The 22,438-nt window shown below is 37.9% G+C and overlaps 1 protein-coding gene across 1 annotated transcript in view; it reads left to right on the forward strand.

Moving 5' to 3' along the window:
* Nucleotides 1-22,438, forward strand: part of THADA (THADA armadillo repeat containing) — a 148,837-nt gene that overhangs the window by 89,575 nt on the left and 36,824 nt on the right. The window contains exons 29-30 of the mRNA XM_066316099.1: nucleotides 506-621; nucleotides 14,669-14,754. Of these exons, the coding sequence (XP_066172196.1) occupies nucleotides 506-621; nucleotides 14,669-14,754 (202 nt within the window). The remainder of the gene's footprint in view (nucleotides 1-505; nucleotides 622-14,668; nucleotides 14,755-22,438) is intronic.

Raw genomic sequence — 22,438 nt, forward strand, 5'->3', positions numbered from 1 at the left:
AATGAAGGTTCTCAGGAGCAGGAATAAAGATGCTTTTCTGCCAGCACTTCAGAGCGGTTGTAGACAGTAATTCCCCTCCCTGTCTCCTTGGTTGTACTTACACAGTGCAAGCAGCCCTGCTCCATCCAGTGTGCCAAGCTGCCAGTCTGCTCCACAGTGTGCTGGCTCTGGGGAGCAAATGGCACAGCAAGAAAGTTGGAAGTGGAGAGATGCTTAAGTTGGAAAAGGCCAGAGGAGCAGTCTTCATCCAGCTACCTTCTGTTCACTTCATGGAGGTTAATATCTTCCAGCACTTTCTGTTGTTTTGTGTCAAAAATGAGTTTTGAAGATGGGGCAACTTAAGAATTTAAGGATTCTATCTTCTGCGATGCCAGATGAGTACATGTTCTTCCTTGAGTAATGGTTGTTCATTTTGCAGGTGACTGTTTCATCTTTCAGTTAGTTGGAGGAAAAGCAGTGGCTAGAAACTCTTTGTTTGAATTTTAATTTTTTTTTTTTAATTTAGGTTTTTCACTTGCTGCAGTCGTACCTAGAATCAAACCAGTTTGTTAGTTCCGACTTTCAGCAGGGGCTGGGTCACATCATTACCTGCATGGGAACCAAGCTGTGGCTGGCTAAAAGGTAAGATAAAACACAAAATACCTGATTTATAAGCACAGTTTACTAATGCATGGAAGACTTGGCTGATTTTTAAAGTTATTATTATTTTAGCGAAGTGGACAGATTTATTTGACTAGAAATATGTAAAAGTTAGATGCCTTATTGGCTTGCTGATTTTAAATCAAGGTGATTTTTTTCTAAAAGCAAGGATGGAAAAACATTTTAGTCCAGTCATTAAAGAAAAAAAAATAACTGTGAATGAACATTCCTACAGAAACAGAAATTTGAGGATAACTGTTGCTTCTTGGCTAAGAAAAATATGCCACATATGTGAGGTTTTTATGTTACTATTTTTCTGACTTTGACCTTTACAGAAAATTAGTAGGAAAATGTCATGGCAATTGTTTAAACTAAAAGTGTTGAGCTGCCCACAAACAATCCAAAATAGATTTCAAAACAGTTTTCATAAGTTCATCTTAAAGTGACCTACATATAATATAACTAACTCCCCTGCCCTGCCCCACCCCGCCCTTGCCCTGCTCTTGCCCTGCTCTTGCCCTGCCCTGCCTTCTTTCTCTCTCTTTCAGTCTTTTTTTTTCTCTCTTCCTCTTTCCATCTTTCTATCTTTCTTTCCCAAATTCCTTCTCTACTTTATCTCAGCAATTGCTTTTGAGAATTCCTACCCAGAACTCTAAAGGAATCAGTTGTGAACAAAGAGTACAGGTCCTTGCATAGGTAGATAACTGGGAATATCCCACGTTTTGCACTGTGGCGTGAAGTCACCAGTGCAGCTAGTGCAGATCTCTGATAAAACCTGAGTTATTTTCTGATAATCAAAACCAAAATCTCTAGAGGTTTGGAGAAAGAGGGGTGTCCAGTGAGTGGGTGAAATCTATCAGTGTTAACAGAGTTGGGGTAATGAAGATAGAGTTGACATTTGGGAATTACAGAGGTGTCTTCTCAAAGAGTGAGAGTGACGATATGGTGGACAAAACTTTGTGCAAATGATTGGAAAATGGTGCTCATGAACAAAGTCTGGACTTTACCTGGGGAAAGAGTGGTTGACTCAGCAGATTTTTATTTTTCTTGGTGATGCCCAATAGGGGAGGGGGCAAATATCATAAAAAGAATGAAGAAAAACACAGAAAACTTGTGTGTGTGTGTATTAATTTGTGTTGTATATTTAAATATTATGTAAACCCCAAAGAAGATAAAGTAGGAATCAGAAGCAGTATAAAGACTGACAAGTCTAGAGCAGTTTCTACTTGGGGATTGATTAAATAGGCTAAGATTAATTTTTTTAATCACGGAGAAAGGGCAACTGAGGGATATGAAATATGAGTCACATAGAAAGGGACAGGAAATTAGCATTCTGTCCAAGGTGGCAGATGTAAAAGAAACCAACTAATGAAGTTTTTAATGTAATTTTAATTTGGCTATAGAACTCTGTGATACAAAATAGTCTTGGTTTTAAACCTGTCTGAATTTTAAAACAACAATTTAACAGAGTCATGGAAGGAAAACCGAGTGAGGTTACTGAGTATGTAGACATCACAATTGGCTCAAGAAATCCTTCAGCAACCTTGAGGGTTGAGACAGAGGTTTTGGCAAGTGTCACTGTTATTATGATTGCATTTCCTGTGCATCTGCTCTCTGCCCCAACTGGAGACATCACGGTGGATTTGGTGGACTTTTTCACTTGAATCAGCATAAGCATTTTTAAGTGTATAAATGATAATGTTAATTTGCTTAAATACATTATTTTCACTGATACTGTTATAAAGAGTAAAACCGCAAACACTAGAGACCAAATTCAATAGAAAGACACACATGCTAAGTAATTCAGACCTCTTTCTCTTGCAGCAAATATGTAAAGGTTGGGCTCTGTTCATTGCAGATTTTAAATAAATTCTATTTCCAAAGTATTTTTTCAGAACTGCCCTTTTTAATATGCCAATCACTGATTGATGACTGACTGGGTTTTTAGTGAATTTTTTAAATTATTATTTTATTATCATCTCTGGAAATTAAAACTTTTCAGGCCGTCTCTAAGAAATTCTTGTGCACAGTGAAGTTATTTTCCTGAAAAGAGGTGTTATCTCTTTCACTTGCCTGTAAAAGGTCACAGCATTAAGTGGTGATATTGTCTCCCTGTCAGCAACACATTTTTATTTTGTGAGTTTGTTGCAGCCTCCTTGTCATAGTTCTCCACAATGCAGTTAATCCCTTCCCCTTCCCCTTCCCTTCCCTTCCCTTTGAAATAAATGTATTCAGTATGGTGTCATTCAAAAAAAAAAAAAACAAAAAAAAAAAACCCAACAAATAAACCCCCAACAAACCAACCGACCAACCAAAAAAAACCAACAAAACACAAAACAAAAAAACAAAAGAGAAAAGCCTCCAAGAATCAACCAAACAAGAAAACAAAGAAATATACTGAAGTGGCATTTTCTGGTGGTTTTAGTGTCCCACATTCAGTGTGCAGCTTTACTGTTGGTAGTTGACTGGGTGAAGGTGAACATATGCTCCGTGATGAACTCTGGAGTATGAGGGTCTTGTTCTTGCTTTTCCTTGTTTTAAAGGAGTTTTAGAAGGTTATGTGGCAGCTGAGTTGGGAAACTTGGTGTCTGTGTGGGTTTCTAGATGCTGGGAGAGCCTGTTAGGAAATCAGCACTTCATTCCTGCCCTGTTGTTGGGCTTCTTGGTATGCATCTGCTGCTGTCAGAGAGGGTGATGGCTGGCTGGACCCTCAGTCATGTACAGACTTTCTTACCTTGTTTCTGTTCAGGCAAAGAGAATGAGCACCACAAAGAGAAGTTAATGGATCCTCATCTGGTTTTTCTGCCTTTTTCATAAGGAGATAATTTACCATGTCACTGATACTGCAGGGCAGAAAAGAGGCTATAAGAGGCATTCACTATTAATCTTAAATGATTAAAATAACAGGAAAGTGGTTTGTGAATCTGGGGAATTATTTCCAGACATCAATTTTCAATCACATTTCTGTGCTAGTTCTGTAAAGTTCTTGCTGGTGTTCTTTCAACTATGTACTTCCTTTCTACTGTGGAACAAGCTTCTCTGAGATTCTTGAATTACAAAACTTTGAATTGCATATGTAGTCTTAAAAATGAGGCTTAGTTCTTGTGTGTGTATTTGGAGGAAAGATTGTCATTCTTCAGTGGTTTCCTGAACGGCACAAGGGCTTTTTTTTTTGTTTGGGTTTTGGCGTTAGGATATTCTTTGCCTTTTCAGAATATAATTTCCTTTCATCAGAATTTATTACTGTAAAATAGCTCAAGACACTATTGTACATTCCATGTAATATACTAATCTCTTTTTTTCTTCTCCATGATACAACCTGATTTTTGTTGAGAGAATAAAATAATAGTCACATTCCCAAAATCAAAGTTCATAAAGCATTCACTATTTCAACTGGTATTGTCTATCTGTTGTGATGGCAGACTTCTCATCCTGATGGAGCATGGTTGCTTTTTCTCCTTGGCTTTCTTTTTATATCTTCAAAACATTAACTTTTTCTTGTGTTTAGAATTAGCATTTTCATGTTTGATATTTTGAATGAGACCTGCCTTTCTTCCACTTCTCAAGGTGATGGTTGTATCTTTTCAGTTTAATTGTATATTTATAGTATGCTTTGTGTTTTTTACTTTGTTTTGGAAGATACCTGTTTGTTAGTCTGAAGTGGTTTAGTAATGTTACCGCTTTCCTTCACCTCCACACCAGTATTAGTTTACTGCATTTTTTGCAAATGTGGGAGATGCAGGGTGTTTGAGAAGAACAGAAATTAAAAAAAAATATATAAAATCTGCTTTGTTGGAGAACTTAGGTGATAGGATGAAGTGAAGTAAATTAGTCTGATGAAAGCTTTAGAATATGATCAGTTTATCAAGCTAATTCTTAGAAAGAGTTCAAAGCTCTGTCATATGAATAAATCTTTTTAAAAGGTAGTTTTTAGCTCAACTGCATACCAGGGAGTTACAGGACTAACTCTAGATGCCTTCTGCATCATAAATACAGAATGCTAGAAGAGCAGCCCTTGGATTTGGTAATGTTGTACAGAAGTCCCAGAAAAATCTCTCTTGTTTAATTTGGAGCTTTTGGCATGACAAAGTATTGGTATTGGAAAATTTGAGAAATCCTGTCATCGCATGGTTTTGCTGTAGGATGCAGCTTTTCAGCGCTTTGAGTTGGATTTTTTTTTCCTGCCTTCCTACTTACTGGAGACCACAGGAGGGGGAAGAGGCTTTGAGGTTCTGCCAGAAATCAAATAACATACTCTGCTAACCTCTAGCCATGTGCCGTTTCTTAGCTGAGAGCTTGTCTGCACTGGGAGAGTTTACTTCTAAGAAGGTGGCTTTCTTGAAACTGACTTGTGGGGAACAACCTTGTATAAAACCAGTTGGCTTTGCGTTTTGCAAGGAGTCACTGGTTCGTCTGGAATGGGCCACCTGCAGTGTTTTTCTAACCCAGATAAACCATGCTCTGCAGTGCTGCCGCTTACAGCTCCTTGCTTTATGGTTGGCACTGTTCAAAATACAGATAGGTCTTGCACAAGATTCAAGCTCGCACAGCAAATACATGCAGAAGTTATTTTAGGCATGGGCTCAAAACGAGGTTCACTGTTTGCTGAGATATGTGCTGCTTGGTTTTCCCCTGGCTGACTCTCTGATGATCCAGCTTTGAATAAGGAAAATCTCATTGGTATTTTATAGCCCTACAGAGTATGGTAACTTGCCAAGTTTTGATGGCCATGGCGCTCCATGCTTGTTGTATCCCTTTTCCCCCTCTGCTTTTGGCAGTGCTGTGTGAGTGACAGTAGGCAGATAGGCAGTAGAGAATAGTCTTGGGTCCTTCCTAGGAGGAACTTCACGTGAGGTGCATTTAGGCGATCTGTGTAGAAGGCAAGAATATGGCCTCTTTGTGGTTTCAGAACTTCATGGCTCAGACTGTAACCTAAATATGCCTTTCTTAATGCTTCTTAGGAGAGACAGTGGTAATTTCTAGTGAGCAGACTATTACAGACAAGATGGGGACACATGCAGGCATACCTAGACAGGTGTGCAACATGCCCATGGCTCTCTGCAATTTTGCAAACAGCCTCTGTGTGGTCTTTATTTGGGAATTGGAAGTGGCTTTTTGTACTTCGAAAACAGCAAGAAGTGGGGAGAGTGTAATGTTATCGTCCTTGACAGAGAGAGAAGTCCTCTTCTTTTAGTACTCTTGCCTCTTCTTCTTTCACCACATCAAGATGAACGTTCTTGTCCTTCCAGGGCCATGTTTGCACTTGGCATCTTCCTATTTTCTAACTTTTCGACTTTTTCATTTCTATCTTTAAAATACGCACATTGAGAAGTGCGTTTAATGACCTTTCTTTGTTAGTGGTCTGTATGTGTTGTACAGCAAAGTTCGAAAGTTGAAAATAGTTTTAATGATTGATCCTTTATCCACAGAAGTTTATTTACCAGGTTTCATATGGAAAACTTTCTGTCAGCTGAAACAATAATTCATGTGTTTACCCTTGCACACACAAAATGTGAAGGGCAATTTTTGTTGTCATGTTCCAGCTGAAAATGAAGTGTACCAATGTGAACAGCTCACAGAATCACAGAATATGCTGAGTTGGGAAGGGATTCACAAGGATCATCAAATCCGACTCCTAGCACTGCACAGGCCATCCCCGAGAGTCACACCATGTGCCTGAGGGCATTGTCCAAACACTCCTTGAACTCTGTCAGGCTTGGTGCTGACTCACCAGTAATTTGTTAATCTGCACATTCTAACCCATGGGCCATGTTTAGCCTGGTTTGTCTTTGTTTTTGAGAACAGTCATAGCACGTCATTGTTCATAAATGTATTCCTGGAGGCATTTATTTAAGTCTTACGTGCTTTTAGCAGGCTAATTTAGGTTTCTGTGCTGCTCCAAGTCCACTCTTTCACCAGTTTTGATAACAGTATCCTTAACACAGCTACAAACCGTTTATTTAGGCTGTTGGTGATTGCTTGTTTTGGAACACCCACTTTGGGTATCAGAAGAGATGTTTGGACTTCAGGCTAAAGTTTAAGATGTACTTTGCCGAAGATAAAATAGTGTTTGACTCTGGTTCATAGGTATATTCCTAGCTTAAATAGGAACATTCCAGGAGTATTAAGTTTTGGATAAGGTTATTTAAGGTGTTCCCTCCCCCAGTGCAACATTTGGAGTAGGCAGAAACAATGTACTGTTACAGATTCTGGACATAAATCCTTGCTTATATCTGAAAATGCTTTTCAGTAAATAAACATAAGAGTTTTCATAGCTTTTTTTTTTTTTTCATAAGTAAGCCTTCTGATGTTAATTGTGTAAAATTCATTAAATTTGCACATGGGAATAGTTTGACCTCTTAAGTTTTTAGGAAGTTGCTTAGGAATCACATGAGGTTCTCATTAAGAGAACAAAAAAGAGAACAGCCAGGATTATTTTATCAATCAGGTATGCTAAAAACAACACCAACAAAACATAGCCTTTCAATATCATCCACCAAGGACAGCTGGACCACAAATTAATTTTTCTTAATGGCTGAAACTCAGGATGTTCTTCGTTGTATCACAGTGAAAAAATAATTTGTGTAGCTTCTTTTTGAAGAAATAAATTCTTTGTCTACCAGGGAAACTAATAAGAACCCTCTGGAGTTGAGGGTGGTAGAAAAACTTAAGTCATCAGACTAGCAACTCCCTTTGGAGACGGTGCTTGTTCTAATGGTGGATGAGCTGTCCCTATGAAATGGGCAAGGGAGGAGACTGTGCCCATAGTAATTACTCGGAGAAGATCTCAACAGCACCAAGTAGGCCAGCAGATGCACTTTTACTGATGTTTGAATTTCTATTTCTATGCGGGTGTTCCTGTGCTTCCAGGAACTCAGCAAGGGTTACTTGGTAGTGCAGGCTTCATTATTACTTTTTTAAATGCTTTCCATTAAATGTAGGTCTGTTGGCTGTGATGTTCATTGATGTGCTGGTTTTGTATTACATGGTTCAAAATGCTATGGACAAAGTTTAATTAAATCCATTATTAATGTCTCCTTAAGAAGACAAGAGGAAGGCCATGCATGTTGATTCAGTGCTACAGATGTGGGCTCTGAGAGAAAATAGATTAAAATATGAATGCTGCCCTCTAAACAAACACACCCCCAAAAACCTCAGTCTTTAGAACACTGCAGAATTTGAAAGCTAATAACCAGAACAACAGGAGAAGATTTAATCTTTTAATCAGCCCCTCGCTGTATGTGTAGGAGTGATTTCCATAAGCTTTGTCGCCTCCATAGATGACAACTGATCCTTTACCAGATCACGCTGCAGGTAAAATGTGGTCAGTACAAAGCCAGCTTGGCCTGGTTCATCAGCAGCCCTCCAAGGAGAGAGCTCCCCATGGACAGCCCTCAAGGATTATGTAAAGCTGACTGTATCAAGACTCTAGACATCACAGATGATGCAATTTTTGGCGCGTTTAGAAGATGTTTAAGCTAACACAGTGGCAGGTTCCATATCAGAAGAATCTGGCCACCACAAGTAGGAATAGTTTTGGAGATTTGCCTTCATCAGCAAGGAGTATGCTGGGAGTTGATAGAGAGGGAAAGATAAACTGTAAACCCAAAATTTGATTGCCAGTGTGCCAGCCACAAAAGCTGAGATTATGGAAGACAAAGACACAGTGGGAAACTCACAATAGGAAGTGCAAAGACCCCATCCCCAAGTACCAGCTATGACATGTTTGATTTAATCAAAATTCTTTGCTGTGTTTATGTAGAACTAAAGATGAAATTCCAGCCTCAAATATTTGTAAAATTTTGACTTATCAGCAATGTTCATGAAGTTCAGAAATACAAGGATTTGTGCAATTGCATCCTGTGCATTAACTTGAATATGATGTTCAGGAAACAAATTCTATGCATCTGTTGGAATCAAAAACGTAATAATTGGTGGCTAGAAGGTAGGAGAATTTGGGGTTTAAATTCATCACCAGCTAGGTGATCTATTTTCTGCTAGCTAAGTTATAAATTTCTTTGACAATAACATGTTATTTACACAGAAGAATATGGCAGTGTTTAGTAATTACAGTGTTTCTTTTAATATGGGACTTTTTCTAAAATTATATTGATAAGTTCAATCATAAGAACAGGTCTTCCTTCCAGGAACTTTAGTCCTTTTCAGTCTTTCCAAAGGTCCCAGAAACATACAGGATTACAGTAACAGTGACTTTTTCATTGAAGACCATAAAGGGAGTAGGCAGTTCATTTAATTAATTGATCACTTAGAAAATTGAAATTAAAACAGTCATGCAAGTTATTAAGATGAATCTCTTCTTCTTCACAAGGTAACTGTGAATTGACCTTTGAAGGGGTTGCAGTTGTAATCTTGCCAGCTCTGGTGTCATTACCCTGATGATTAAGAGTGTGTTGTGATGTTTTTGGACAACATACAAAGATTTGTTGGTGACTTTGTAAGTTGTATGATTTTGACTAAAGTTCTCTATCAGCTTGATTCATTATTAAAATCTTGTCATCAGTTTTTAAAGTTTGGAGCTGAGGTTACTCAATCTCCATCCAATTAACCATCCACAAGAGAGATTTATGGATTTTTATTTGAGATACATTAAATGTCACATTGTAGTTGAAATTTCTTGGTGCTCATTGAGAGTGGGAGGAAATACATTTTGATTTTTATGTTGTTAAATTTTTAGTAAATACTGTAAGTTGCTGTATATTAAATAGCGCTTGTTCTGCTAATAGTTTTCCAACATCTGTTTCCTAAGGAGGAGAAATATGAGCAAAATAAACCACCTCTTTGGAAAACATTGAATTTTTAGAATAACCAAAAGCTAATGCAATAAACATTAACACGAACTGCTTTGATTTAATAATCACTAGCTTGTATCTGTCTTATTTATGTAACAAATGCAATAAATTAATGTTGCAGTTGTTGTTGAGTGTGGTGGAAGTGAGGTGGAAAAAGAGGAATGATTCATGATAAAATAGCTGTCAGCTTTTAATTCATCTGTCACTGAAAACTGGGGGTTTGGGAAGATAATGAGAATCTGCAAAAGTTGTGCATCAAAATTCTTTGGTACTTGCTATAAAGGGATGTTGGCATTCTGCCTTAAATACAGAAATCTGGATGGTTTTAAGTGGTGCCCTTTAATAAGTAGAAATTCTGTTTAAGGGCATGTGCAAACCTGAGTGGTTACAGAAGCAAGAAATTGTCTTTTTCCTAGTGTTCTGACAGAATTGGGGCCAAATGTGTGAGCTTTCCATATAATTTGCTCCTTGTTGTTTCTGTTGGAAAAGAAGGTAATTTGCTTGTAATTCATTAATGTTGATGTTGTTTAAACTAAACAGTAATACAGGAGAAACTTAATTTTAAAAGTTAAGCCATGTGTTCCTGATACAGTTGGAGCAATGAAGTTGTGGGTGCCGAGTACACAGGAGGTCTGTGACCACATACTGCTGATTTCTTCAATAAATGCTGGTTTGGTTTGCTTTAGGTCTGCCATCCAAAATAAGCAAACCAATGACTACCTCAAATTCAGCATGACTTAACTATAAAAGGTGAATCAAACATTTTAAAGATAATATTTGTAGAGCTCCAAGCTGTGAGAGTCTAGGATTGATTTCAGTTGCATAGACCTAAGCTGCAATCAGTGGTACTTAGTGGAGGTAAAGGCAGAGCAGAAATCAAAGCAGCCCTACTGCTAATGTGGGTAGCCAAAGCCAGCTGGAGCAAACCCCAGTGTTGCACATGGAGCTTCTGTACCTGCCCAGTCTGATTTACATCTCCAGAGAGGGAATATCTCCTGAGGGGTATGCTTCCTCATTCACCTACCAGGCAGTTCCTTCTTGAAAACAAATAGCTCTTTGTTACTCTAGTCATATAATATTCTATGAGTGCTTGACCTAGGCCTCTTCAAAGGCTTGTGAACAGGAGCCTGTGAATTTTAACGGACTCTTTAGCTCCATTAACCTTTTTCCTTGAAAAAAAGTCCTGGACTCTTAACAGCTAACAAAAGAATTCCTCCTGCAAGTGTCTTGAACTCTTTTTCAATTTTATATTCACATGCCAGAACTGAAAATGCAATTGCAGAGAAGTCTGTCTATTCTATCCCAAATTCCTCGTTCAGCATTAATGACAAGAAGTTGAGTAGGTTTGGAATACTTTTATTTTCAGGATCTAATCCAGAAATCTGCTATGAAGTGTCAATAGTATGCCAACTGGCACCTGTGTTTTCAGATTTTCTTCTGTTCAGCCAGGGCTACCTAAAATAGTAAGAAAAAAAAGACTCTTATTTGCATCATAGTGAAGATACTGTTAGGCTAGAGCTTTAGGCCATTACAAAATAAGAAAAGAAGTGTAAACTCTTTAAAATCTTCAGTCCCTTTAACTTTTTTGACTTGTGTTCTTTCAATGACCTTGTGTATTCTGTGGACGTAGAATCACCTGATTTGAAAGGGACCTGAAAGATCCCCTAGTTCCAACTCCTCTGCTGTGAGCTTCCACTAGAAGTTCTTCAGACCTCCATCCAAGCTGGCCTTGAATGCCTCCAGGGATGAGGCATGCACAACTGCTCTGGGCAACCTATTAGAGTGCTTTACCACACTCACAGCAAAGGATTTCTTCTTAATATATAATCTAAGCCTGCTCTTGTTCAGCTGGAATCCATTCCCCCTTGTTGTCACTACAGGCTCTTGGAAAGTTTCTCTCTTGCAGGCTCCCTTTAGGTACTGGAAGGCTGCAATCTTTTTGAGGCTGAACAATCCCAGTTCTCTTAGCCTGTCCTCATAGGATGATCATGTAGGGACACAGCTGCTCCTGCCAATCATCATTTCATTCTCCTTGATTAAGTTAGATTTATGTTTTTTCTGGATCTTGTTCTTGCTAAGTAGCAATCCAAAGAAGTAATCCTGTCTGTTCCTGCCTGTTGCAGGAGTCTTCCTTCCCTCTGCCTGGCCAGTCCAGTCTATGACAGTGCTTGAGTTTCACATGTTGCTCAGGGCAGACAGCCTTTGCCCTCTCTTTAGTCAGATGTGTTGAAACATTCTGCAGTATTAGCTGTTAGTGAAGCTTAATGCAGCAGTTGCCTGTGACCTGATTTTTATTTCCACCCGGACAGACAGTCAAGCTCCAAGTGAGAGCATTATGAAGGAGTACTAGAAAGTGTGGGACAAGCTCCTAACTGCAGTAACATTCCAGGAGCAGGCTGGCTATAAGCTCTAGATCCAAACACAAAGCAACAAATTGAGCTTCTGAATTATGATTTAAGGCATCTGGACACAGTATGTCAGGTGGCTATTCGGTCTTTGGTGCCAGCTCTTTGACTTCCAGACGTGCTGTTGTTACACTAAACTTCTGGCTGGCATAGACAAAGCATTGCTTTAGTCAGGTATGGATCTGTATCCTGGCATCACTAACCTGCTGTTAGAATAGATGTGTAATAGTATGAATATAGTTTTTGATAGCTATTTTATGTTTCTGAGTGGGTATGCCCTTAGATATGAGAGTCCTAAACATCTCTAGCTCTACCCCATTCAGTTTCATGTACAGTTTATCATCTAGGGTGAGCATATATTGTATTTGTTTCCATTTTTGGAAACCAGGTTGGAAGGGAAATGAAATAATTTTTGGGTTTTGGACAGCAAAAAAGGAATGCTGTTCCACATGTCTGGAGCTCTCACCTTTTGCTACTGCTGTGACTTTCTTGTTTGGAGACAGATTTCCTCAAATCTTGTTTATGAGAGCACCGCTTTATTGGTATTGGTGCCAAAAAGGAAACATCTTGTACTATTCCCACTCCTGTTGCTCAAGTTCTGCACGAACAGGTCATGTTAAATACTGTGCAGTGCATCATTTGAAATGTTCAGCATTGTGATTTTTGGCTGTCAGATCTGTTACGTAAATCGCAATTTGATTGTCTTCAAGACTGAGCTTTCTGCTACAGTCTGAACAACACTGAAGTTTCTTGGTTTTGAAAAACTGAATTTCCTGTTGTGTCCATCTGGCACATATGGATGAGAATTCACTAGCATCACCAGAGCAATGGAACCAGCCAAGGACAAACGTTTGGCATGTTTTATGCTGGAAAAGTCTCCTTTCAAAATCAAAACGTGCATATGCACATACTTAAAATGAAGTGGTAAGTGCTTAAAAGCTGGACTAGAGTAAAAAACATGCCAGTGTTGCTGTTGCCTCTTCTTCAGTAAAAGTTGCATCAGCCATGTTTTGCCCAGGGTACAGTTTCTACGCTGGAAATTTTCTTCCTGCTGAAGACACAGAATGATAAGCGAGTCTTACATTTTTGGGGGGAGCTGAAGTGCAGTACACCCATCAGGTTCTTCATACTGGCTGAAAACTTTTGTGGCTGCTTTCATCCATTTGTGATACCTCTTGTGGTTTGTTTTTCTTCTGAGCCTTTGAGTGATCAGTCTCTGTTTTCTCATGGATTGGGGCTCCCAACTCTATAAGTATTCCTTGGTGGTGTTTTCACACATTTGAGAAGAGCAACTTAGGCAGCAACTGGATGCCCAAAACACAGGAAAGATCTTTGCTTAACCAGGGTGGATAAAGTAGAGTCTGCCTAATATGACTCTTCAAAAATAGGCCGTGTTAAAATTGCTTTGGCTTTTTAAGGCTTTGGTACTTGTTGATGTGCATCTTCTCAGCAGGCAGCTTTTAGCTCTTGTGCTTTAAGGCAAGTGGTAGGAGGCAGGCATGAAGAAGTTTGGAGAGGTAGGAACCTAGACTACTTCACTAGTAAGAAAGTGTCCAAAAGGTCTCTTTTTATGCAAAAACAAGAAAAAAACTCTAATAAAGAGAGATCCTGGTGGCACATATTCTGCTGTGTGTTATGTGGATGCCTGATATTGTAGGCCATAAAAGAAAGCATCAGTATTTTAGGCTTCTTGCAGAGTTTATTACTGAAGGTGAGAACAATGTTTCTGGGTAAAGTTGTCTTTTTTAATAGGTTCATGGGCAAATACAGTGGCCAAACTATGTAAGAACCTCCAACCCTTCATTTTTATGTCATGGTCACATATCTTACTTGAAAAAGCTTTTTTTTTCCTTGGATTTTAAAGATGTTAGAGTTCAGAATGTTTGTTGGAACATTTTTAATTAACAATTTTTGAAAGAGTTTCAAACATCAAGATAAGCATACAAAGAAAGTGCCAGATAAAAAAGAAAATTAAATACTGAACAGAATTAGTCATACTTTAAGCTTGTGCTGCTTGATTCTGAAAGTTTTTGTTTTAGTACAAGTCCCATTGGGCTCTTCAGAATAATTGCTGTATTTTGAACTAGATTTCCTGTTTGTTCACATTTAAAGTTGCATTTTTAAAAAGATTTAATGGCTAAGTGTGTTTCAGTGATAGTAATACAGAGGAAAAATTAAGTTGTTAACCTAATTTTATTGTTCTAATTGGAGAGAAAATAGATATTTCTCACTTGCAAATTGAAAAGGTTGAGCAGAAAGTACCTTATTACCAATTTTCCATTATGTACACAAAATCCAAAATATTCTCTTTTGGAAAAAAAATACCTAATTTTAAAAACATGAACACCTCTGGTCTTCATCAGAACAGTGAGAGAGCCATGGTCATTAAAATGGTGTAGCAGGTACCTTGAAAGGGAAGTTTCTCTTTTATGAGTTGTAACAGTAAGAACGGAAGACTTCTTTTTGTTGATGCATTTAGTTACACACATTGTCTGTAAACAAAACAAAGATGTAGTAGATACTACAAGGAGTTGGTTCATCCAGTAATAATGAAATGTAGCAACTGCCATTTAGTGGAATGGCTGGAGGGGGAAGGTGTTGCCAATTCTGCAGGGGAGACTGTCACTCAGAATGGACCAGGAAGTGAAGCTTAGATTGCTTGACCTAATTATTTTATATATGCAGTCTAATTTGACCAGTAGTTTATCTTCATTAATTAAAATAGACATACCAAATAGTTTGTTTTACTGCTGTTTCTCAGTGTAAGTTTATAAAGATTTAAGCTTCAAAAACCTGATTTTTTTTTTTTTTTAGGCTAAATCCTTGTTTGGTGACCAGAGCTGCCTATCTTGATGTCCTTGTGATGTTGAGTACTCACCTGGAGAAGTTTCAAAAGCAAGGTAAGTCAAATTTACTATTCTATACGTTGAATTTAATGCATTAATGTATCTATTTCTGAGCTCTGTTGAATCTGGATAAACAACAGTATATTACTTGTGCTCAAGGTACCTACTGACTTCTGGAATCCTTTAGTGCTTTGTAGAAGGCAGCTCTTTAGTCTCCCTTCTCGAGAGCTAGTCCTAGGTTTTGTTGAAGGGAAAACTGAGGGATGGCTCCATGTCAAGGCTTGAAGTGGTGATCTTGCAGTATTCCTAGTCCTAGAATGGCTAGCAACAAAAAAGATGTCTTCATGTTCCAAAATGGTTTTTTGATCCAAAATCCAAATCCTGGACTATTGCTACTTTAACCTTTTCAGAAAGCCACGGAAATGTTCCTTTGTGAGATGCCTGAAATAGTTTCAGAGAAAGTGTTTTTTAAGGTTTAGAAGTTTTTAAAAAGACAGCTCTCAGAGCTTCTTTCAATTTCTTTTTTCATTTTGTTTCTTTATCAATGGGAATTTTTTGAAGGACCAGTGAGAACTATCAGTGGTTTTAATGTTGTAGATTACAGTTAGCAACAGTACAAAACAAACTGTGAACAATAAGAAAAACAAAGGTATGGAGGAAGGAACACCCTTTGGCGTGTGCCAGTGTATAGGCAGCTTTTAGTCAGTTGTTAGTAGCTTCCTTGTGGGCCTGTTTTGTTCATTTCTTATGAACAAGTGAGTAATAAATTACCTTGTCAGTCCATGAAGGCAATTAATGAATTGTTATTTCATTAAAATTCTTAGCACTTCATTTAAGTCATTGGAGCCGTTCTTTATTTCAGATAGTCATGTTGTGGGCACTGTTAATTTAAAAACCAATTCCTTTTGCTTTTTTTGCCTAGACCTTTGGTTGATGTAGTTCCATTATGATTCTAAAATTGCTGTTGGTGTGATTTCTTGTGAATGTACAGTTCAAATAGTGATGATAGTTGTTAGGAGAACAAATTGGTGATGAACATGTCTGCAATTAACTTCAGACAGGTTGATGCAGAACTACTCTGTACTACAGAAGGACAGACATACAGAGTGGTTAGGCAAGGGCCACATGCTTTATATGGTGAATGCGCTACCTTATCTAAAACAGTTTCAATACAACACGTCTGTAGGGATAATTTTTTTCTTGGCTCTTTACTGGTTTTTCTGGGGCTAAGGTATATCTACCGTCAGTAATTCTTATATTACAATATATATTTACTTATTTTTGTTATTATTACAAAATAAAGCTTATTAAATCCTCATATGCCATTTACCTTAGTGATAATCTTTTGCAGTACATTAAAGAGTCTAGCTGTGTATCATAACTACAAAATAAACAAAAACTTTTTTACTTTGAATACTCTTTTTTAAAGGAGAGATCCTTTTGGGACAATTAATTTTTACACTTTTTTAATCGTGATCCTCTGCCTCTGTTCAGCTCCTTGGTGGTGTGAATCATCCTGTTTTTTCTCTGTTCTCTTCATCTGAAGTTTTTTTATCTTCTGATTATTCTTGTCACTCACCCTTCAGCTCTATTTTTGTATTTTCTTTTAGGAAGGAACAGCTAGTACTCCAGGGGAAGACTCCTCGTTTTGCTTACTTAGTGGGCATTTTATTTCCTTTATCAGTCACTTCCCTATTTCAGTTATCCTTGGGGTTTTTTTGTCTGTTCTGGTTTTAAACAATTGATGCACATGTGCAAAGGCTTTTATGGACCTCTCCACACCAGGAAACTCCCCTCCTTTTTTTTTTTTTTTTTTTTTTTTTTTTAATGCTCCTGACTTGTGAATAGCCCTTTGAGTTTGAGGGATTGCACCATGCTGTGGCTGGATTACCAACTGTAGTGAATTAATTCATTTTTCAAAGCTCATGTGGACTGTAGCAAACCTGGGTGCTGTAAGGTACAATTTCTGCAGAAGGAAAGTAATTATTTTTGCAGATTCTCTCTGCTTGGAGGTAGTTAATTAGTATTGTTTTGCTTAAAAGTTTCATTCCTACATAGGTTTAAAGTTACATATTTCAGGCACTGTCTACAGAGAGGAAAAACTTAGACTGGAAATACTGTTTTAAAACTTGAAGATACATTTGGGACAATTTTTATGTACCACAGGCAAGAAGCCCTTCTGAAAGGAAGGAGTAATTTGTTTATATTAAATAAAAACTGAGTGTCCCATGACACAGTAAGAGAAAGACTAAACTCTCCAGTTAAAACTGAATGTTTTGAGTCTCCCATTTAAATGTTTTTAAGATATGATTATTAATTGAAGCATTATACTTTTCTGAGATTAAATATCTTACTCATACATGCATATCTCTGGTTATGAGCCAATTTTTCTCTGTTCTAATCTTGATTTGTAAAGTTGTTTCAATGAATAAAGGGTGAGGGACAAATCCAAATAAAACTGTTTCTTGATGTGTTTATCTTAGAGGCCCCAGGAAGTGCTGTATATGAGTTCCAGGCCACAGGCTGAAACTGATTTTCATCAACAGAAATGGGAATGCAATGTAATGAGCCTGCAACTGGTTAAAATCAGACCACTTCTAATTGATTATGCCTGTCTAAAGAGGCTACAGTTACAAAGAGGTTTTCAGAGTACAGCTCTGCCTAGGTCTTTGCTACATTATGATTATTTTCTGTAAGTGATTTGTTGTTTTCAATTAATAAAATCTGTCTCTTAAAGTGCAGGATAGCGCTTAGGGAATTCACAAATTCAAAAAACATCAGCTTTAAAATGTCAGCTAAGGAAGGCAGGGAGTAATGGATACCAAAAGCATCTTGTCCAGCTAAAAATTTACTGCTAGTTAAATTATGATTATTTATCTTAAACAAAACAAAGCAACCCAAACCCCACAGTTATTCCTATTTGCTGGACTGGATGCAAGTGTTGCCTGATTCGTGTCACTGGGAAAAGACAGTTTTCTTTCCTTGAGGTGATAGGCAAAATCTAGAACTTTTTTCTCAGCTCCTGATGTGCCTGAGGGCTTTCAGATATGCTGAGACAATACATAATGCTAAGACTATATAAACTTAAAACTATTTTTATTCTGTTATCCATTGTGGTTGGAAGCAAGCCTTAAAAAATTAAAATATAGAAATACTATTTTTACCTTTATTGAGAGTAAAGAAAGTTCTTACCAGGTACAGAGCTATTTGATGAGCTGATATCTATTGCAACTATTAATAATTATTAATAGCATCCGGGGAATTTGTTCTTGCTTACCTCTTTGATGTATTTTCTCCACATTAACTGTTTTTATAGATCAGAAATCACAGATGTCTGGGGCCTTTTCATTCTCATAGGAGAACAATGCCATCCTCTTGCAGAGGATATTCTGGCACTTCTACCCTGCTTCAAATATTACAGAGGAGTAAAGTAACATTTGTAGGCATATTGGGGTGGGAAAAATAACCCCGAGTCCAGATTAGAAGATGTCCAGCATTATCTGTGTATATGATTGTTTCCAAATTCACAAGCTTTGATCAGGAGGAGTTAAAAGCAGAGGTCTGTCGAGCTGCAGAGCTCCAGATCCATGTGTGCATCTGAGGTTACATGCTTTCCTATGCACTTAGAGATGGGCTTTGCAAGAGATGGAAATACAGGACTCCGGTGTGATACACTGTTTCACTAAATAAGATTCTTTTGCTGAATATGTGAACTTCTGAGAGGACCTGTCATAGACATTCCTGCTTTCAGATCTTCTGGAAATTGCTGTTAGAAGCAAAACAAGATGAGAGTATCACTGTGATCTGCAGTGCTGGTCATGCAGGAGTGTTGAAGTGCAGTGGAAGCTCGGATCTGGGATGCTCTGTCTCTCTGTAACAGATGAAGAATGTCACAAGACAGAGTGGTCACATTTTCCTTCTTGCTCACATCTTGGAAAAGTTTTCTTGCAGTATTTTGTCATTTCATGAAGGGAAAAATGGATGCAACTCTCTATTATATACTTGACTAATAGAAGTGCATTTTGGCCAGGGATGTGTTCCAAAAAATGGCACTTGTTGATAGAGCCCTGTCAACATAAGTGAAGCAGGATGTAGAACAGAAGAGGGAAAAGATGAAAGAAAATTTTGCTGAAGATAATCCTGCCAAGTTGTTGCTTTATCCTGTATATATGCTGTCAGTCTGCTGGCTGGTTTTGGCCTGTTGTCAAGTGTAATGTCTTCAAAATTCAAGTTTGGTGGGAAAGAGAAAACATTTAAAAAGGACATCAAATACGATGAATCTGTGATTTAGGAAAAAGATACCACTTGTAGTCTAACCAAGCATTTTTCCTTTCTACATTTGTGGTGGAAGAATATATAGAAGTTCTTGAAATTAACCTAACTCCAGTATTGTTGTTAAACATGGAACAGTTACTTAGTATTTACATGATTAATCCTGTTAATAAAGAGACTGTTTTGATACCAAAATGGAGCAGCTAGTATTCCACGCTTGCTTATTTTTTTTCCTTCAGTTTTGCAGAAACATACTTCCATTTTCTTCCTATCTTTCAAATACTTAAACCTTCTGTAGATGTAGCTTGGTTAAGATTCTTAAATACTGCTCCCTATCTAAAGAAATGGTTGCAAAAAGTACTGTGCACTGCACATGTGTGTGTGTATGTGATCAGAAATATGGGCTACTATTTCAAGTGTCTGCAGGTTTTGTCCTCAAATACAAAATAATGTTTTAAATAACATACAGTGCAAATACCATTCTCTTGGTTATATATGTTCTTTTTAATTAGAAGTTATAAAATTCTTTGATAGAAATCATGTGGATTATGAAACTTCTGGATGCTTTGCAATGATTTGCAAGGAAAGCACAAACTGGTCTTTACATAAGAATGTTTTAAATGTTTGTCCAAATTATGGGAATTCTAGGACTTTTAAATAGCATTTGAAGGCTATGGCCACTTTTCTTCTATATCATACTTTATCTTTTCTTACTTTGGAAAGGAGCTAAATGACAGGTAGCCAAGTTTTTCCTGTAGGCTAACTTTAAAAATGATGTTTTTTGAATGGAAAAAAATTGTCAGGGATAACTAGGTTGATTATCTTAGCCATACTTTAACTTTTTTAACCTAGATCCTTAAGAAGTATGGCTAAAGAATTATTTGAATAAAAATTGGCAGGTTGTTAACACGTGTTTTGGTTATTTGGTCTAATTAGCTTAAACTTAAATTCACTCTTAACAAATTGAGGGCAGGGGGTTTTTTATGTTGTCAGAAACTATATAAAGTTTGCTGGTGTATTGACTGTGGCACTAGGTAAATAATTTTATTCTGACTTAGGAAGGTAAAGATTTAAAACATATTTACAGGATCATCTGAATGCTCTGTGCCTACTAACATTAAATTAGGCAAGTAAAAAGGAAATGTTTTTAGGTACTCAGTGTTCTAATTCAATGCAGACAGGAGAATGAAGTTGAGGGTGGCATTGTTGGAAGTCCAAGACACAGGGAGTGACTGGGAGTTGCCTGGACAGTAAAATGCCAGAGGCAGAATAAGTGAGGGGTGCTGAGGTGGTCCAAAGACTGGCCAAAAGTTAGTGTGAGATAGAAGAAGAAAACAAATGGGCTGAGGCTGAAAAAAAATTTTTTTTGATGAAAGAAGATGGATATGTGCAACACCAACAGCTGTCAAAGAAACACTGGAGGCAGAACTTGAGACACAGGTAGAGGAGGAGGAAAGTTAAAGTGATTTTAGAATGGTGGCAGACAGTGATCAGAGGAAGGTTGCAGAGGGTAGGCATGATACTGCTGAGTGCTGTGTTGAGCAGGGAATATGGGAAAGTGTTCCATGAAATAAGTGACACTAGGGGAAAGTGGAATTGGTCATGTTTATTAATGTTAGCAGTTAAAATTCTGTCCCCGTGTGAAGACAGAGATTGCTTGTCCTTTAAAATCAGTTCTCTTCAGATTCCAACATGTTCCACTGGCTGACTTGCACTGTCTCCATGGGGTTTTATGATTTTATATGAATGCAAAATACTGGAAAACTCAGTGCTGGGCCAGAGAGAAGCTGTAAGAAAAAATACCTGTAAGAAAAACCAGCTGTTTCCAGATATAATGTGTGCTTTTTCCCTTCTTTTCTCCTTTGGAAACTTTCCCTTACACTGTACAAAATGCAATGGGATGCTTGTGTCCTCAACAATAAATTATCTGTGGATTCTGGTAATCAGTCATGTTTGTAGTTTTGAATTGTATTGTGAGTTCTGATGCCTAGTCTCTGATGTTGAAGAAGTTGCAGATGTCTTTAAAAGAAAACATCCTGCTTAAAATATGCCCTTTTTATGATCAACAGTCACCTTAGTATGGCTGTGTAATGAAACAGACTTTTCTGTTCTCTTTGTGGTTTTATTTCCATTTAGCAGTGACTTTGCTTAATCCACTTTTAATAAAAAGGAAAAATACGAAAGAAAATACTTTTCTTCAGTATTTGTCTAGGAAAATCTCTTCTTGGCACTTATTATCTCTCAGCCTACTCCCTATTCAAATGATCTCTTCAGATGTCTGTGGATGGGAGTTTGAGAGTGGATTTAAACCTCAATTCATAAACAATTGTGCTTTCTTGCAGGTTTTGTTGAATAATGATGAATATCCAAATTTTTGATGCTCAGAGCCCCTTCCCATAACAATATACTGCAGGGACAGCAGTGTTTTATTGCTGCTCTTGCAGTTTTTGTCTGCCCTTGCAGAGTGTCAGTAAGTTTTCTGATGCTAGTAGTAACTCCCCACCCTTTTCCCCTGATTTGTTCTTTTTTCTGGAGCCTCTGGTAGGAACATGGAAGATGGTTTGGATGCTCAAGGGCCGGCATACAGGATTTAATCTCAGTATTTATCTAGAAGCATGCAAATACTTAGAGCCATGCTAATCACATGTAGAAAAGGAAGCCTTTCACACAGTACACCTGGTGATCAGGAGAGTTGTCCACTTGGCAGCTACTTGGCAGTAGCTAAAAAATTACTGTGAAATTACCAAATCCTACAGAAATGTATCAACTGTGCAAGGTGAAGCAAGTTTAGATTTAAATATGGAAGGAAGTCAGATTACTTCTCTCACTTTTGAACAGACTGTAGTGCCCCTGAGATGAAATACCAGCTGAGCTGTCCATCAGCTGATGGTTTGTTACTCCCTGAGCAGGGACATTTTTGTGTCCTTGCTCTGTGTATCTGCTTACTCTGGGAACAGACTCAATAGCTCCTGCCTGCCACTGCAGGGAGGAGCAGAGGAGAGACAGGCAAGGCAGAGGTTTGGAGCCACTAAATTTTGAGGAGGTTTATAACTGGAGATTCATCCATTCCTAATTCCATTCTTCTCCTCTTCCTTTCCTCGTTATTTTCAGAGGGTGAAAGACCATTTTATTTCATATACATAGCAGAACATCAGTTGATCACAAGTAGGATTAAAAAACCAGCCCCTCAAACCTAGATGCCGTGACATAGATGATGTATGTGTAGATCAGTGTGGGGGACAGAGAGAGATTGAGGATGTTTGTGTCGGGTGTTGGAGAGAATCAAGTGGTTGTGTAAGATGTCTCCTGTACTAGAAGCAGGCTGAAATTCTTCCTGTCCCACAAATGAAGCAATCCTTAAGGGGGAAAAAATAAAATTTAATCCACTTATTTCTTGGGGGCTCTTTTGCATCTGTCAGCATCCTGGAGAGACTGCTTTTTGCCAGGGCTCTTCTTTGGTCAGCCA

This window comes from Sylvia atricapilla, chromosome 3, assembly GCF_009819655.1.
Source record: "Sylvia atricapilla isolate bSylAtr1 chromosome 3, bSylAtr1.pri, whole genome shotgun sequence".
Classification (NCBI taxonomy): Eukaryota; Metazoa; Chordata; class Aves; order Passeriformes; family Sylviidae; genus Sylvia; species Sylvia atricapilla.